The following is an 18,795-nucleotide window of genomic DNA, read 5'->3' as shown; positions in this document are numbered from 1 at the left end:
ATTTCCTCTATAGACCTAAGTTATTCTGCCAAGTGTTCCATTAATTCTTTCTAATTCACCCTTTAAAGTGTATGGCTCTATGTGGTCCAGTCAACACCCAGGAGGCCTCCAATGGTCTGGGCTGAGGATGGCTCCCTTCCCCACCCCAAGCAGTGGGATCTCTCTAAAGGTCTGCACAGGATTCATTCCTGCAGACTTTAGTCTGTTGCTTTCCCTCAGCTGCCACAGTTCCATCGTTTGTGCTCTAAAGGTGACAGGCTTTGCTGCACTTCCGCCTGCAGGTTAAGGTTTTTGTCCCCTCGGGGCTTCATGCCTTTCCCTGGGGACAAAGACCCCCATGAAACCCCATGGGGGCTTCATGGCTTTCCCTGCTGCCTGCTTCCCTAGGTCTGCCTCCTCAGGGAAACTCTGGGACTTAGCCTGTCCCTAGTCACTTGAGCACTGGTGAGGTCCCAGAAGAGTCTGTGCGTGGGTGGCTGTGAATCTCCTTCGTGCCTGAAGTTCCCCAGGGTTCTGCCTCCTCACACTAGCCCACACTCAGCCTCGAACAGTGTTAAGAACTGTAGCTGAATTCTTACTGGCGCGTATGCTGTCTGTCGTCACCAGCAGGTGAGCATCCAGGCCCTGTCTCTCCCTGGACGAGCCTGTGTCTCCTCGGGTTTGGTGTAAGCTCGTTGCCCTGCAACCATAGCTCTATGATAAATTCAAGGAAAGCTGTGACTTCAAAGATTAGCTTAGCATCTTTGGTGAGGTTTTAAGAATAAACGCTGTCTTTTCTAGTTTTCTACATCCTAGGAGGAAGTCAGACATCCATTTTACATTTTTTTTGCTCATCTATGAATTGGATTTTTTCCCTTACAGCACCTGAGAAAACATTTGGGAAGAAAACCTGCTGTTTACTGACATACCAGTAATAGACCCTCTCCCTCAGTCTATTAAGATATTCACATGGTGTTGTTGTTTAGTCGCTAAGTTGTGTCTGTTTGTGACTCCATGTTCTGTAGCCTGCCGGACTCCTCTGTCCATGGAATTCTCCAGGCAAGAACACGGGAGTGGCTTGCCATTTCCTTTTTCCAGGGGATGTTCCCGACCCAGGGATTGAACCTGTATCTCCTGCACTGGCAGGCAGATTCTTTGCCACTGATTTACCAAAAATATTCAGATAGTTGTAAATTATCCTTAGAACTCTTAGAGCATACAACTCTTAGAACGCTCTTTCCCAGAGAATGAGCAGTCATCTGAAAAGTTAAAAAGATCACATCTTTAGCACAAAGGATCTAAGACTGAGATATAGTGGTTAAGAAGCTGGGTTTGAAATGTGGACTTAATTATACCTTCAGAGAGACAGGTTCTTTCTTGCAGGATGGCTTCTGATCCATCCTGAAAATCATTGCCTGTCATTTTCCTGAGCCTTGTAAGGGGAAAAAAGTCTGATTGGGAAGCATTCACCTCCTCCAAGCTAAGGCATGGACTTATTTGCTAAAGGCTTTCAGCTAGATAGTCTAATCTGAAAGTTATAAGGAGCCTTCAATTATTTTGAAGGGAAACTGGTGATTAAAAAGGAAAAAAAAACACCCTGCCTTTATTATAACAAACCCAGCTGCCTGGAATAAGTACAGTGTTAACAATGATATATAAAATGTCTATGTTATGAAGTAATGCAAAATAAATTCCTGAATGTGGAGCTGATTCTAACATGATAATCGGCTAGTCTGAGGCTTTTCCCCCAGGGCATGGCAAAGAAGCCTCAGTAGTTTTTAACTTTGCAAGGAAATGGTGTCATTTCTTAAAAGCAGCTGGTCAGTCATAAACATTTATTGGATATATTCTAGATTAGCTGCTGTAGCAAATCTAAGAGTTTGTAAAATAATTATTCTGAATAATTGTCAGAAAGGTATCAAGTTCTTTCTGAACCCTCATTTTCTAAATATATAATCCTCAGTAATAATTCACCCTCACACCATAGTCCCAGCCCCTTTTTTGCCTTGTCTGGGGAATCCTATGGACAGAGAAGCCTGGAGAGCTACAGGGCATGGGGTCGCAAAGAGTAAGACACGACCGAGTGACTGAGCACAAACGCTGTCCCTTGGGGTTGGAACAAAGCCAGTTACAGATTTCTCCCATGAACCTTTCATCTCCCCTCCACCTGGTTAGGAACCCAACTGACTCCCCATATCAGGTACCTGTGCTGTCAGGCATGTCCTTGACAACCCCAAACTACCCTGCAACCAAGGATCTGGTTGAATAAAAATGTCCTCATTCCCCTGCTCCCCAAAAATCTGAGAAAGCTAATTTATGCCAAAGTGTCATTTACTGATACATCTTTCTTCAGAGGATACCTTTCTTGTCCTTTTTGCTTGTAATTTTCTTTTTGACGAGAACAGAGAGTGGAAGTATCCCAGGCAGGAATCTTCCCACCGTCTTTCACTTCACTCTAAGGGCTGGTCACTTGGTCTGCATAACAGACTAGCCTGTATGCAGATAGACCTTCCATCCTTCACAGTAAAGAAGATGCTGTAGCCCACTCTTGGTAGAGCATGTTTTCTAGTTTGTGTAATGACATTGGGCTGTGTGATCCATATATTCTGGCCTATTCCTCTTCATCCACAACTGGGTGTTGTTTTCCACATTGGGAAAGGAGTACGTCAAGACTGTATATTGTCACCCTGCTTATTTAACTTATATGCAGAGTACATCATGCAAAATGCTAGACTGGATGAAGCACAAGCTGGAATCAAGATTGCTGGGAGAAATATCAATAACCTCAAATATGCAGATGACACCACCTTATGGCAGAAAGTGAAGAATAACTAAAGAGCCTCTTGACGAAAGTGAAAGAGGAGAGTGAAAAAGTTGGCTTAAAACTCAACATTCAGAAAACAAAGATCATGGCATCCAGTCCCATCACTTCATGGCAAATAGATGGGGAAACAATGGAAATGGTGACAGACTTTATTTTTGGGGCCCCCAAATCACTGCAGATGGTGACTGCAGCCATGAAATTAAAAAACACTTGCTCCTTGGAAGAAAAGTTATAACCAACTTAGATAGCATATTAAAAAGCAGAGACATTACTTTGCCAACAAAGGTATGTCTGGTCAAAGCTATGGTTTTTCCAGTAGTCATGTATGGATGTGAGAGTTGGCCTATAAAGAAAGCTGAGTGCCAAAGAATTGATGCTTTTGAACTGTGGTGCTGGAGAAGACTCTTGAGAGTCCCTTGGACTGCAAGGAGATCCAACCAGTCCATCCTAAAGGAAATCAGTCTTGAATGTTCATTAGAAGGACTGATGCTGAAGCTGGAACTCCAATACTTTGGCCACCTGATGCAAACTGACTTATTAGAAAAGACCCTGATGCTAGAAAAGATTGAAGGCGGGAGGAGAAGGGGATGACAGAGGATGAGATGGTTGGATGGCATCACCAACTCAATGGACATGAGTCTGAGTAAACTCCAGGAGTTGGTGATGGACCGGGAGGCCTAGCGTGCTGCAGTCTATGGGGTCACAAAGGATCAGACACGACTGAGCGACTGAACTGAACTGAATTGACTGAAGGAACTTGCTATCAGTCCTCTAGGGTTGAAAATCTATGACCCTCTACCTGCCATCCATTTAGAAATTCTACATGGAAGAAATGCAAGGGCCTCAGAGTTCTGCCAAGCCAGCCTGCTGCAAGGGGCTAGGGTTGGGAGCAGGAAGAATTTGAACACTTCACTTACCAACAAGAGACTCTCCACTTAGGTTCATTTTATTTTTACTCTTCTGTATAAGATTGGTCTCAATGAGGGAATTCTCTCCTAGGGAAGTGTGCAAAGATGTGTAAAAGACTTTCTCTCCTAAAAGACTACTTGTTGAAGCATTATTATAATAGGGAAATACTGGAAACAACATGAATGCCCATCAATAAGATAATGCAGTCTAGTTAGTTAATGGAATACTGTAGAGCAGACGAAATTAACTAGAACTACATATATGTTCCAAGATAAATTTCAAATAGTGTTGATATTTAAAATACAAATTAGAATGTGTATAGCTAACACAACATTGTCAAGGAACTATATTCCAATAAATTTTTTTTAAGTTTATTTATTTATTTTAATTGGTGGCTAATTACTTTACAATACTGTAGTGGTTTTTGCCAAACATCGACATGAATCAGCCATGGGTATACATGTGTCCCCCATCTTGAAGCCCCTCCCACTTCCCTCCCCATCCCATCCCTCAGGGTCATCCCAGTGCACCAGCCCTGAGCACCCTGTCTCAAGTATCAAAACTTGCCTGGTGATCCGTTTCAAATATGGTAATATACATGTTTCAATGTTATTCCCTCAAATCATCCCACCCTCGCCTTCTCCCACAGGGTCTGAAAGACTGTTCTTTACATCTGTGTCTCTTTTGTTGTCTCACATATAGAGTCATCATTACCACCTTTCTAAATTCCATACATATGCATTAATATACTGTATTGGTGTTTTTCTTTCCAACTTAACTTCATTCTGTATAATAGGCTCCAGTTTCATCCACCTCATTAGAACTGATTCAAATGCATTCTTTTTAATGGCTTAGTAATATTCCATTGTGTATACGTACCACAGCTTTCCTATCCATTCATCTGCTGATGGACATCTAGGTTGCTTCCATGTCCTGGCTTTTATAAACAGTGCTGAGATGAACATTGGGGTACACGTGTCTCTTTCAATTCTGGTTTCCTCAGTGTGTATGCCCTGCAGTGGGATTGCTGGATCATAAGGCAGTTCTATTTCCAGTTTTTTAAGGACTCTCCACACTGTTCTCCATAGTGGCTGTACTAGTTTGCATTCCCACCAACAGTGTAAGAAGGTTCCCTTTTCTCCACACCCTCTCCAGCATTTATTGCTTGTAGACTTTTGGATAGCTGCCATTCTGACTGGCATGAGATGGTACCTCATGGTGGTTTTGATTTGAAATTCTCTGATAATGAGTGATGTTGAGTATCTTTTCATGTGTTTGTTAGCCATCTGCATGTCTTCTTTGGAGAGATGTCTGTTTAGGTCTTTGGCCCGTTTTTTGATTGGGTCATTTATTTTTCTGGAATTGAGCTGCAGCAGCTGCTTTTATATATTTGAGATTAATTCTTTATCAGTTGCTTCGTTTGCTATTATTTTCTCCCATTCTGAAGGCTGTCTTTTCACCTTATAGTTTCCTTCATTGTGCAAGAGCTTTTAAAATAAATTATATGTATAACTGTATAATTATTTGAAGTTTAAATATTAAGAACAATATTATGCACAGTTTTAGAGCATACATGTGTGTAGTTAACGTATAAAAGCAGAGATATGAATGATGTATATCAATTCAGAGACAAATTTCCTCTCTTCTTCAGAGAATGGGATTGGGTACCTTGGGGGTTTCGATGGTATCTGCACTATTTCATTTTTTAATAAGGTGATATGTCAGTGTTTGTGTTTTTCCATATAAAAGGTTGTATCTGAAACATTTTATTATGACACTTGTAAAAAGAAAGGGTTCTGTGAATCTGAGTCAGGTGTTCTGAGGTGGATGAACCTAGAGCTTGTTATACAAAGTGAAAAGTCAGAAAGAGAAATAAACAAATATTATATATTAATGCCTGTATGTGGAATAGAGAAAGTCAGTACTGATGATCTTATTTGTAGGGAAGGAATGGAGATACAGACATAGAGAACAGACTTGTGGGCATAGCAGGGAAAGAAGGAGGGAGGAGAAACTGGGAGAGTAGCAGGGACATATATACTCTATCGTGTGGAAAATAAGCAGCTGGGGGAAGCTGCTGCACAGCACAGGGAGCCCAGCCGGCGCTCTGTGACGACCCAGAGGGTAGGGTGGGAGGGTAGAGGGAGGCTCACGAGGGAGGGGATATACATATAATTCTGGCTGATTTATGTTGTTGTGTGGCAGAAATCAACACAACATTGTAAAGCAATTATCTTCCAATTGAAAAATAAAACTAATTAGTAACCACATCCAAAAAAGAAAAAAAAAAAGGAGGGGGGGAGCGGTTCAGTGTTTAAAAAGCTTGAAAGTCAATGAGCTAGGACAAGGGGCTCTGAAATGCTGATAATTCAGAGTTAGGGAAAATGGTCTCCAAGCAACCCTTTGTGGCCCCTTCCAGGAGTGACCTCCTAAAGCCCATCCTGCCTTCTGGAGCCATGGCTCTCAAGCCTTCCTATGGCAAAAATGCATATTTATCCCTACCCCGACTCTTGATTCTCGTTTAGTTGGTCAGGTTTTTTTTGAGCATACCAGTGATTCTAGTGATCATGGTCAGGATATCTTTGAGATAGAAGCTAATGGTAAGCAAACCAAGTTCTGGGAGCCTGTGGTCTTTCAAACCTTTGCCATGGACTTACTGCTTACAATGATCTAGCGTGAGGCAGGGGTTGCTATACGGTCCAAGTAGCATCAGTGCTATGACTTTGTAGACTTGTTAGTGATAACTCCTGGCTCATGTGCAGCATCATGAAAATCTTGTAAACCTGTGTGGTTTTGAAGATGGGGGTACAGGAACAGCAGATAATGGGAAGATATGATGGGGGAAGCTAACAACAAGTATTGAAAGGAAAAGATGATTTTTTTCTAAATTCAATTCCAAATTTAGGAGGTATTCAATTTAGATGAATAGATTTATGTTACTACAAATGATTAGGTATGGAACAAACAGTGTGTGGTGAATTATATAAACACCCCTTGGCATTAATTGGAGAGAGATGCTGTTAAACCCTCTTGTATTCCATTATGAAGATAATACACAATTTCAACATATCAAAAATATATAAATTATAAAGAAGATTATAAAAATCACCAATAATATCACCACTGGAATAACAGTTGCTTGTTACTTGTGATGTCAAGTTCAAAGTTTGAAATTGGCAAAGGTGGGAGGGAGTATTTACACCACAGAAACAGACAAATGCCATAAGTCAACCCCTTTACTTCTATCCCAAAAAAGTAGTTAAATTTTTACTACATTGATCCCATTGAGCTTATCTTACTTACATGTGTATTTCCCCCAAAATATAGATAATGCTATAATGCAGATTTTAAAAAGTTATTTTTGATGTAGACCATTTTTACTGAGTTTGTTACAATATTGCTTTAGTTTTATGTTTTGGTTTTTTGACCTTGAGACATGTGGGATCTTACCTCCCTGACCAGGGATCAAACTCACGCCCCCTGCACTGGAAGGCAAAGTCTTAAGCCTGGACCACCAGGGTGGTCTCCATAATTGCAGCTTTGAAAGTGCAAATGTATATCTGACTAAAAGTATATTCTGAGTTATTTTGGGAAACTAACAGGACCATCCATCTCGTGTATTTTGTGCAGGGGGAGCAAGGACCTCAGGGCTTCCCAGGGCCAAAGGGCATGACAGGCCATGGCCTCCCTGGCCAGAAGGTAAGTATTTCAGGACTGAAGGGAAATGCTCAGCTTTCGGATCTCAGCGGCTTAACTTGAACCCTGGAAGGGCTCTCATGAACTTGTTACTCCTCTCCTTACAATGCTTGGAGAAAAAATACCGCTTCAGAGTGAATCCTTATGCATTTCTTTTCCTAACTACAAACATGTTTACTTCATGAAATCTCCTTTTCTTCAAACTCAAAGCCAGCTGATGAGGAACAAATCCTTGCAACCTACCCATGTGGAAGATACCAGATAATTCAGGTGTTAACCTGTGTAATAGCTGAAGTTCCCAAAGTCAGTGAACTGATCAGATGGCATCTCATGGTCTCCTCACCTTGGGGTCTCTAGTTCATCATGAATTAGATAATGGTGCCTGTCCACGTGCGTGCTCAGTCACTTCAGTCATGACCGACTCCTTGCAACCCTTTGGACTGTAGCCCACCAGGCTCCTCTGTCCATGCGATTTTCCAGGCAACAATACTGGAATGGGTTGCCGTGCCCTCCTCCAGGGGATCTTCCCCACCCAGGGATTGAACCTGTGTATCCTGTGGCTACTGCACTGCAGAAGGATTCTTTACCATCTGAGCCACGGGGGAAGCCCCTATGGTACCTGGGAGGATGTAAATAAAATGCCCCCTATTTTTTCATATAGTATATTCATACCAACAAGAACCAAGAGTCTTCAAGAGGTACCTCAGTTGCAAAGAAATGAAACTTCAGAGTTTTCCTTATTTGGCGTTAATATTCACAATCTAAGCTTATCTTTTCATTGTGCTGTAAAGGGAGAGCACGGAGAACAGGGCGATGTGGGAAAGAAAGGTGATAAAGGGGAAATTGGAGATCCCGGACCCCAAGGAGAACAGGCAAGAAGTGATTTTTAACCTCTTACTGTCATTGCACACATTAACCGAGTGCAACCTTCACTGACTGTTACTCTTCTTCCACTAAGTAGGGCTTACAAGGACCAAAAGGAGACCGAGGACTTACAGTGAGTATCCATCCCAGAGGGGAGCTGAGGGGTTTGTGCTCACAAAATGATTACATCTGTGCTTTCACATTACAAGTAGGACATCCTTTGACACAGAATTACTGCTGGCTTCAATGCAGAGAGTGACTGAATCTGAATGTGAGGGGCACTTTACCCCAGCAGCCCTTATCCAGCCTCACTGTAGACATGTAACTACACACCCTGACCCCTGGTAGAAATGTTAACAAAGAGGTGAGCCATTTAAAAGAAATCAACTGAACAAGGGATTTTTTTATTTTTTCAGAATAGGGGCTCTTTTTTTTTTTTTTGTCTGAACTAGTTCCTTTAAGTGCTCTGGGAACAACAATCGCAAAATTGGGATTCCTTTCATTTACTGATTCACTTATTCAACAAACTCGTGATGATGTGCAAACTTCCCCCTTTTCTTCTCTTTGGTTTGCTCCATTGCAAACACAAAGCTGACCCCTGAAAGCCCCACAAGATGGAAAGGTTCTAGAATTTCTAGAAAAGTCTAATTCTTCCTTTCTAGTATCTACCTTTCCTGGAGTTGAGGAGAAAACAGGGAACTTCTCTTGTTCCCTTTTTGATGGGTCACGGTCTGGGGATGTTGACCTTACATGCAGTGTCAGGAAGCCCAGAGCTGAGAGTTCCTGTGATGAAGGCCAGAGCTGGCATGTGACACACAGAACTGTGCACGGTCTTCACGGCCCATCTGCCTTTTTCTCTTCGCTGTTCCACGCCATACGTCAGACCCTCCCCAGATACCTATGGAGGATAAAGCAGCTATACATGCAGCAATTTCTCCCTACACGTAGCAGAGGAGGGTGTATGTTAAATGCCCAGAGAAATGTTCCCTGTAGGTTTATACCCTCCATCCCATCCCTGCATGGAGAGGGGAACTGTCTTCCTTCATCCATGCAATTGCTCATTCATTTCACCAACAATTATTGGGCACATCCCCTGGTCAGGGTCTGAGACAGGCACAGGGGTAAGAGTTGAGAACAAGAGACCGCATCTCTGGACTCAAGGAGCTCGCAGTCTAACGGGAGAGAAAGGCAGGCAGAGGATGTTCACCTACAGTTTGATAAAGGCTGTGACAGAGGTGATGTGTGGGTCCAGAGCAGACAAAATGAGGTGAGATTTGACGCAAATTCTCTTTTCCTTCACGCTTCCCTTTGTCTAGCATTTAGAAAGCCAAGGTCGGCATTAAACGAGACTCTAGTATGACAGGCTCCTTCACATCAGCACCACCCTGACCCACTGCTGCAGGGCGCCTGGGGGACCCAGGCAGACTGGGCCCCGACTCTGGACTCCTAGTCCTTCTCCCGGTACGCCCTTTCCTCCAGGTGAGGAGCGACCACCCTGAGTACACACTGCCCTGTTCCACACTCTGGATAAACAGATCTCAGAACTGTCCCCAAATGGTCTCAAGTTTGGAAGTGGACAGCACTGGCCTGTATGCATGAGGTAGCCAAGGGGCAGGCGTTTGGCGGGTATTTGACAGAGCTTGGGTTCACCTCGTGAGTGCTGGCTAAGACCCGGGGCAGCATAGGACTGGTGAAGACGGGGGGCAGGGAGAAGGGGACAGGCTAGAGACTGCAGCCCTCTCTTGCTCAGGACACACATTAATGCACATAACAGCCCATGAGGCAGGGAGGAGTGTCTCCCTTTCAGATAAAGACCAGCCAAGTCTTGCAGAAAGCTTGAGCAACATGCCCCGAGTCACCTTGCTGTACAGAGCCCTTAGAGCTGGAGCTGGCTTGTTGGAAGCCAGAACCAGCCTGCTCTCTCATGAAGGCTGTTCTCGAAAGGCCTCCTTTTTCTCCCCACTCCTCCTCTCTCCTATCCTCACACACTCTCAGGGGCAGATTCAGTCCAGACTAACAGACTCCTCCTTTAAAAATATATATATGTATATTTTTAATTGGATGATAATCCTTCACACCTTTGTGTTGGTTTCTGCCATACATCATCATGAATCATTAATGGGTATATATCTATCCCCTCCCTCTTGAACTTCCCTCCCATCTCTCACACCCAACCCCACCCCTCTGGGTTGTCACAGAGCACCAGGCTGAACTCCTTGTCAAATTCCCCTTTCAAGAGGCAAATACTATTGATGGGAGTTCACGTTTTTAATCATTCTCACCCAAGCTACTTCAAAAAGACTTTCTCCAACTATGCCTGAAATGCTAGTGTTTCTCAGCACCTGCCCGTGATCATTTCTTCCATGTCCTCGAACTCTCAAGGAGGGACAGCTATTAAAGGTGCACGGATGCACAGTTCAAAAAGGTGGATTTAATATTACAGTAAAGTTGCATGGAGGATGAGAAAGCATTTTAGATTATAAACATAGAAAAACTATGCTTGACCAAAGTGGGTATGGAGGGGTCTCCCAGGTTACACGCAAGCCCTGCCCCAAGCCATCTCGTCTGCCACCCCTCTTCCAACAGCCAACTGAACATTGGCCTTTCTTAACTCTGCCTCCAGCTTGAGCCCCTCTCCCGAGCATCAGACCTTACTTCCTACTGCCTTGCCAGCTGGGTGTCCCACAGGCGCCTCGAACTCAGCTAGAATCAAGCTGAACCCAGTTCACTCTTCATTAGCTCCAGCCTGCCCTTGTCCCTTCTCTCCCTCCCGCCAAGAGTGGCACTGCTATCGTTTACCTCCTAGACGCCTCCTTCCCCTCATCCTGTCTTCCAGTTACTCACCACCCCCTTCATCTCCTTCTGCAGCATCCCTCTAAGCCATCCCTCCCCATCCATCACCCCCACCACGGTTTTCTGGTGTTAATTTTCTTTGCCTGTACTATTTAGGAATCTCAGACCACTCCACTGGCTGCCAGAGTCAGTTTTCTTAAGTAAAGGTACAACCAATTCTCTTCTCTGCCATGGACCACGTCTGTTCTCACTGCTCAGGCTAAGTCTGCACTCTTCAACAAGACACAAAGGCGCTTGAGAGCCCAGCTGTGTTCCGCATTTTCTGCCTTCTTCCTGTCACACACCCTGAGTCATAAGTTCCCTCAAGTACTGTAATACACTGCGCTTTGTGTGTTTTGTCCCCTGCCTGGAAGGTCCTTCCTCTTCCTCTCTCCACCCCATTCCACCCTGGTCAGAATCTACCCAGCTCCCTGGACCACAGCACCAACTCCACTCTCCCACCTCTGGTATTCCGGCAGATCGACGTGGTTCCTTGGCTCTGATCCAACGGCACAGCACTTATAATAAGTATTTGTGTCTTTGCCTACTTGCTACTAGACTCATGTTAACATGAGTCCTTTGAAGGATATAAATTTGATGCCTTCATCATTGGCACTGAGAAACCAAGGTTACTCAGCAATTTTAGCAGAAAAAGTGAAATCATTCATTCTAGTGACTTTAAAGCAAAGATTACATGGAATATGTTGATTATATATGACTACTTAAAGCATATTAGACCTGGTTATGGCATAAAAGCACAGTGAAAGGAATTAAATGCAACCTTGATATATAAATTGCTCTTACAAGTCAATAAAAGACAAAGATTCTAATAGAAAAAAAAAAATGGACCAAGGACGCACAAAGACCATGCACAAGAGAATGCAACTGGAAACGCACATTTAAAATTTAGCCTTGCAAGTAGTGGATTAAGTGTAATTTAAAACAGTGAGATATTTTTCTCTATCAAATGGCAAAGATTATATAGTAATAATAACCAGTATTGTATCTCTAAAACAAAACAGGTTTTCTTATATACTACGGTTAGAGCTATCAGCTACCACAACTTTTCTGGAGGATAGTTAGGCAGTCTAAATCAAGAACCTTAAAATGGCCATGCTTCTGACTCCAGGAATCAAGTTTTTCAGAATATTTGGTAATATGGGAAATTAATTATGATATATAATGTTAAGTGAAAAACTATAATCATAAAACTTGCAGTATTTTCTCCACTTGTAAAAATTAAAAATAACTATATTAAATGTGTAACATTTCCCCTGCCAGGATATACAATATAAATATATTAATATAGAAAGTTTCCTTTTTAGACACACCCTAGTTTCAGATTTATTGTCTCTCTAAATGTGGAAAAAGCATGACAAAGCCTGAAAAAAAAAAAAAAAAAGATAACTGTTGATTCCTTTATTTCATATAATTTAAAGAATCTCATACTAGGAGTAACTTTTGTATAGCCACTTGAAATCACTGGCTTTTACTCAATTTACAGTTTAAAAAACAATCTAAATTAAAATGCCGTGAATATTCTCCATACATGCTTCTGCTAAGCCATGCCAGGGGCTGTCACCGCACCCCTGTTCTGTCATTATAGATCTTTTTCTTTAAAACTTCACTTTTGCAGCTGTTACATTTATCTTCTTAGAAAAGGCCCCCTGCTTTTCCCCGTTGAGATTTTCTGGGCTTCTGCTTCTCTCCTCTGTGAAGTTAATCACCCCTGTCAGCGTCACGTCTTTGGCAGATGTAGAATCCCGACTTCTCCAGTCCCATCCCAGTCATTTGTAAACATGCCACGCGGCACAGGCCACCGGCAGATTGACTGCTAGTATTCAGCGCATCTCAGGCCCCTCTGATGGAGCTAGTGAGGAGCAGGGCCCGGAAGGGGCATCCAGGAACCAGGGACATTTCATGGAGAAACCCAAGTGAGAGTACTAGGAAACCAGGGAGGAGACTCGCAAATTTGGGGACGGGTCCAGAAAAAGGGGAGAGAATATGGTACAGAATAAATTCTCTTTCAAATCAGGTGCTTGTCCTGGTTGGTTAGCGCTTGTGGTTTAAATCATGTAACGAAGGCATAGGTTGCCCACGGCACTGTCGTCCTGGTATCTGCAGGGGATTGGTTCTAGCACACGCCCCTCCACCCAGGAGGTACCGAAGCCCGTGGATGCCCACGTCCCTCATACACAACGGCGCAATACTGTCAGCCCTCTGTATCCATGGATGCAGAACAGTAGGGAGTGCATCCTTTGGGGGCCATACCCTGTGCTAAGAGCTGTGTGTGTTACCTCGTTTAATCTCACCACAGCCCTGAGACACAGACCTCTGTTAGGTCACTTCACGCCCAAGGTCACACAGCTGACAAACACCAAAGCTGCAATTTGAACTTCAAGTCTCAGCTGTTACATCTTACAGCTCAAACACATTCCAATTATAATATATCGTAGCCAACTTTTAACTTCTGTACTATGTATCTTATTTGCAGCAGAAGGATTAATCAAATAGCCCAATGCTGACTGTAGTGAGACAGTCCCTTTTATGTTAGGGAAAAAATATTATGGTCACACAATTAATACATTTTCCTCTTTCCCTCCAGAAAGAAGAAATCATCAAGCTTATTTTTGAAATATGTGGTAAGATCTGACGATCAAGAAAGCAAGCACCAGTTTAAAGTACCAGTCCCACTATGTTCAAGATATTGCATTTACCCAGAAGATGTATACTGTAGAGCTCATGGGAAAGTTTCAACTTCATTTGCAAAGTTGGTGGGAAACCAAAAGGAAGCAGTGTGAGGGGCTGTGGGAATCCTGATTTAAGGAAAGAAAATCATGTTCCCAGAGTGGTTAAGAAGCATGAAGACACCAGAGTCTGTGCAGCCAGGCCTTTTGTTAGCACTGAGCTCATTTGTATTCGGTGACATTTACCTGAGCCTGGGAAGGAAAGAACCACCAAGGAAACATGACTACAGGGGCCTCACTGGTGTTTGAGTCCAGCCCAGCTGGTGACAGTAATGTCTCTAAATTGAGTTTTGAGACCTAGAGTGCCTGCCACTTCAAAAGCAAGAGGACAGAGTTCAGAGGTCACCCTGTGTCACACCTCGATCTAAATGTTTCCATGGTGAAATGTGTGTGTGCTCAGTTGCTCAGTTGTGTCTGACTCTTTTGTGGCCCCTTGGACCGTAGCCCGCCAGGCTCCTCTATTCATGGGTTTTTCCAGGCAAGAATCCTGGGGTGGGTTGCCATTTCCTACTCCAGGGGATCTTCCCCACCCAGGGATCGAACCCGCATCTCTTGCGCCTCCTGCACTGGCAGGTGGATTCTTTACCGCTGAGACCCCTGGGAAGCCCCTATGGCAAAATAGGCTTAAAACAGAGTTATCAGAACAAGGAAGTAAAGCAAAAAGATTAGCCAAAAAGCAAGCAATTAATAGATTATGACGATAAGAGAACCTTCTGTGTTTAAAATGGACAGAGGAAGGAATATCATTATCCTTCCACATAGGGAACCCCAGAACTGTCTTGTCCCCCAAAAGACTTCTGGACCTTACGAAGCAGCCTGGGACTCTCTGTGGTGACAGGCTAATTTAGACGTTGCTTCTGAGTGCTAGACACCCTGTAAAAATAGCAGCCAGTTTCCTGATGATTTATCGTGGGAGTGTTATTGGGCAACATAAGGATACGAATACACCAGTGGAGCCCTGATACTTTTTACTGCTTAGGGACTCTGGCAACTGCTTCGAATGATAAAGCATAAATAGAAGTTGTTTATTGACCAGTGTTCCTAGATCACTCCCCTTGAACAGTTTCACAGGGTAAATGTTCTCCAGGCCTCCGTGATAAGATGGGAGCCACCGTAGGGTCACCGTGGGTGACTGGGGACATAAGCCAGAATAGCAAGGGGTGGGGGCTACTATGCTTATGCCCAGTTAAAGATCCAGATCTTTCCCCGACAATTAAAAAGTTTCATCCCATTACTTTACTCACTGGCCACATCAATGAGTAAGTGTTCATTTTCACATAAGGATGTGGTTGAAGACTGAAATATTAGCGTTCAGATTCAGATTCAATACACATGGTGGGATAATAAAGAGCAAATTTAGGATGGTGGTTGTCTCTTACAGACAAGGAAGGCATGCAAAGGGATGCTGAATCTTTTTAAAAGACTTTTATATTTTAATCTGAGAAATTGGCTAGCTGTTTATTATGTTATCCTCTACAGCATTTTGATATTTTGTGTGGGAGGTTTTTCCACCCCCGCCCCCGCCCCCCTCCCATGTATCATTTTGAAAAGACTCAGGCATAGAAGCCAGAAGGGAGACAACTGCCAGCTGTGTTCACGGTCACAGAAAAGGAAAGCTACGATCCGGGTCTCGCGTTCATCCCCGCCCCCTCCCCTCTCCCTGGGATGTTTTCATTTTCATTCCTGCTGTGTTTCTGTGTCCGCATCTGTGCTTTAGGTTGTGGGCGTAAATGCAAAGAGACTCCGCTGGAGCTGCTGTTTGTGATTGACAGCTCAGAAAGCGTGGGCCTCAAGAACTTCCAAATCATCAAGAATTTTGTGAAGACCCTGACAGACCGTGTCGCCTTGGACCTGGCCACAACCCGCGTAGGCATAATCAACTACAGCCATAAGGTGGAGGAGGTGGCGCACCTCACCCAGTTCTCCAGCAAGGATGACCTCAAGCGGGCTGTGGACAACATGCAGTATCTGGGGGAAGGGACCTACACGGCCACAGCGCTCCATGCCGCCAACCGTATGTTTGAAGCTGCCAAGCCCGGCGTGAAGAAGGTGGCCTTGGTCATCACTGATGGGCAGACAGATACCCGAGACGAGAAGAATCTGACTGAGGTGGTGAAGAACGCCAGTGACATCAATGTGGAAATATTTGTGATTGGGGTAGTGAAGAGGAATGACCCCAACTTCCACATTTTCCACCAAGAAATGAATCTGATTGCTACTGATCCAGATAGTGAGCACGTTTATCTATTTGATGACTTCATCACTCTTGAAGGTAAGACAGTTCCAGGGGAAAAGAATTTATATTACCTTTCCAAGAACCACATCATGGGATGATCCTGACCAAAAATGGAAATCAGAAGGCTACTGAGGTTTACACCAGCATTAAGTTGTAACACAAACTCTGAAGGAAAAGAGGTTTAGTATCATTCAGTTCAGAGAGGACAGTCCTTATATTTATTCATTTGTAGTAAGTGCTGAGTTGGCCATGGAGTTGTTTACCTGGGGTATCTACAACTGAAGGGCTGGAAAGAAAGGATAGGATTTGAGGGCATTGCTCAGATTAGCTTATGTTCTAAAAGTTACCTAACTTGGGTAAGAGATGGAACAAGCCCACAGCAAGGCAGAAAATAACTGTGGAATCAAAATAAATTAATAAGTCCAAGATGAGTGGGGAAAAGTTATGGTAATCTAAAGAGATGAGAGACATAGCAACTAGAATTATTCACCTCTATTCCCTCTTCTCTGTTTTTCTGAAAACAGATAATGAAGAGTAAACAAGTCAGGACTTTATCCGAAAGAACAACATTTTGAATACACCTCACACACTCAGGGCTGATCTGATGGGTTTTCCTATGCAGCTTTACCCTTTCATAAGAACTGATATTTCCTAGTGAGGCATGCTAAGACACTGACTCACCTGTGATTCAAGTGTGATCAGTATCACTTTACAATGAAACATTCCAGGTCACTGGAAACTCATAACACATTCTGGCAGAGCCCACACCCAGAAAGCTTATGAAATAAGTAAAATGTATACTTACTGTATTTGCAGGCTCCATTTTGACCCAATCCTTCCTTCTCCATCATCAGGATGCGGGGCCTGACGTGGCTTGGCATGGGCCCTCCTGGCCTCGTCCTGCTCCTGGGGCTCCGGGTACCCACATAGCTGGCCCTAAGGAGAGCAGACCACACTCAGAACCATCCCACTTTCCCTCGTACTTCAGACCTCCCTAACCTGGGGTCTGGCTTCCTTAACACTGGATGACTGGAGGGTTTATCTGGTGCATTCAGTCTCACTGGGCAGTTAATGTGTTAGAAATGGCCAGAATATTAAGCATTTCAGACAAGTTATATTTTAATAACTGAAGAGCTTTGTCATCTTAACCAAAGAAGTTACTAACGTGAGGGGCATATTTTGGGACTGGTTTGTCTTTTGCAGTCTCCAAAATCAGAGCTAATTGCCTGGTAAACTTATTATGGGTGAGACTCGCCCCTTCCACAGGGTAGTTCCCTCTGGATAAAATGAATTTAAGTCATCTGTTTGCCTACTGGGACCATTTGTTGTTGTTCAGTCACTAAGTCGTGTCTGACTCTTTGCAACCCTGTGGACTGCAGCACGCCAGGCTTCCCTGTCCTTCACAATCTCCTGGAGTTTGCTCAAACTCATGTCCATTGAGTCAGTGATACCATCCAACCTTCTCATCCTCTGTCGTCCTCTTCTCCTCCTGCCTTCAATCTTTCCCAGTATCAGGGTTTTTCCCAAAGAGCCAGTTCTTCATATCAGGTAGTCAAAGTATTGGAGCTTCAGCTTCAGTTGGGCCATTCTATATTATTACATTAAATTATTTTAGATGGCCTCTTACAGATGATGTAAAAATGCTTTAAAAACTTAGCTCTCCTAGTGGTTGACTTCAAGTGCTGGGCAAGTGGAGAGTGCAGAAGATCTTTATAATAAACGGATTTGAGTAATGTTTCATTGCTCCTCCAAACCCTTCTCTGCTTCTCTTTTTTAAAAGATACCCTGAAGCAAAAATTATTTACAAAAAGTTGTGAGGATTTCGAAGCCTACCTCTTTCATATTTTGGGTTCCTCACCGCTTCAACCTGGATTTGGGATATCGGGGGAAGAACGCCATGAATCCACTCCAGAGCCCCAGAAAGACATTTCTGAGTCTGTAAGTAACCATCTTGCTCAATTTGTGAGCCTAAAATGATATATTCTGTCTGCTCTACATTGAAGACCATCTTGTCCTGAGCTTTCAAGAATCAACTGAGGTATGGATAGTTTCAGGTCCTTGGCTCTAAATATTAGCCTTCTGTTTCTAGATTTCTAGTTCTGAAATAGCCCTGGGGTTTATGAGCATGAATATGAGACAGATAGACATTTCCATGTTTTATACTTATTTATTATATGCTACAAATAATATTTTTATATTATACCCCTGCCAGTGTCAAAAGTAATCATGTTCACTAGAACAGATCAATACGACACTATCCGAATCATCTTTCTGTACTGGGTTGCAAATCTCCCCGTCCGTCTGTGTATCCACTGCACACTTTGCACCCTTTCAAGTTTCTGGCAAGTGCACACATGCTCTGTCTGCACTCTCCCTCCCTCCCGCCCGCCCTCTTGCTCACTTAGCTTCCCCCACCTGCACCCAGGGCAGGGACAGGGAGGGAAGCTATGCATGCATGTGGCACAAGGCGGATGCTTCATTTCAGAGCTCCCCAATCATGTGTGTATGAGAGAACTACCTCCTTAATGTATTGAGACAAAGGTGATGTCCTTAGAGCAAGCCTCTGAGCACTGACCTCAGCCATGGGTCACAAGCAACTCATAAGTTTCTTTTAGGTTAGAACTGGAGAGCCTCTCATAATTACCAGTGGGTGAGTGATGTAGTCTCTTTCCCACCAACTCACAACTAAAGCTGGTGTGAACCGATGT

At 43.6% G+C, this 18,795-nt stretch overlaps 1 protein-coding gene across 3 annotated transcripts in view; it reads left to right on the top strand.

The window, feature by feature from the left end:
* Nucleotides 1-18,795, top strand: part of COL28A1 (collagen type XXVIII alpha 1 chain) — a 182,566-nt gene that overhangs the window by 144,315 nt on the left and 19,456 nt on the right. For 2 of the 3 annotated variants that reach the window (XM_070787525.1, XM_019959733.2), the window contains exons 28-33: nt 7,343-7,411; nt 8,200-8,280; nt 8,370-8,405; nt 13,710-13,746; nt 15,569-16,123; nt 17,868-18,025. In XM_070787525.1, the coding sequence (XP_070643626.1) occupies nt 7,343-7,411; nt 8,200-8,280; nt 8,370-8,405; nt 13,710-13,746; nt 15,569-16,123; nt 17,868-18,025 (936 nt within the window). The remainder of the gene's footprint in view (nt 1-7,342; nt 7,412-8,199; nt 8,281-8,369; nt 8,406-13,709; nt 13,747-15,568; nt 16,124-17,867; nt 18,026-18,795) is intronic. The other variant, XM_070787527.1, reaches the window with a different exon arrangement.

Source organism: Bos indicus, chromosome 4, assembly GCF_029378745.1.
Source record: "Bos indicus isolate NIAB-ARS_2022 breed Sahiwal x Tharparkar chromosome 4, NIAB-ARS_B.indTharparkar_mat_pri_1.0, whole genome shotgun sequence".
Taxonomy (NCBI): Eukaryota; Metazoa; Chordata; class Mammalia; order Artiodactyla; family Bovidae; genus Bos; species Bos indicus.
Note: the sequence above shows the minus strand (reverse complement) of the source record. Positions and strands in the feature narration are given on the sequence as shown.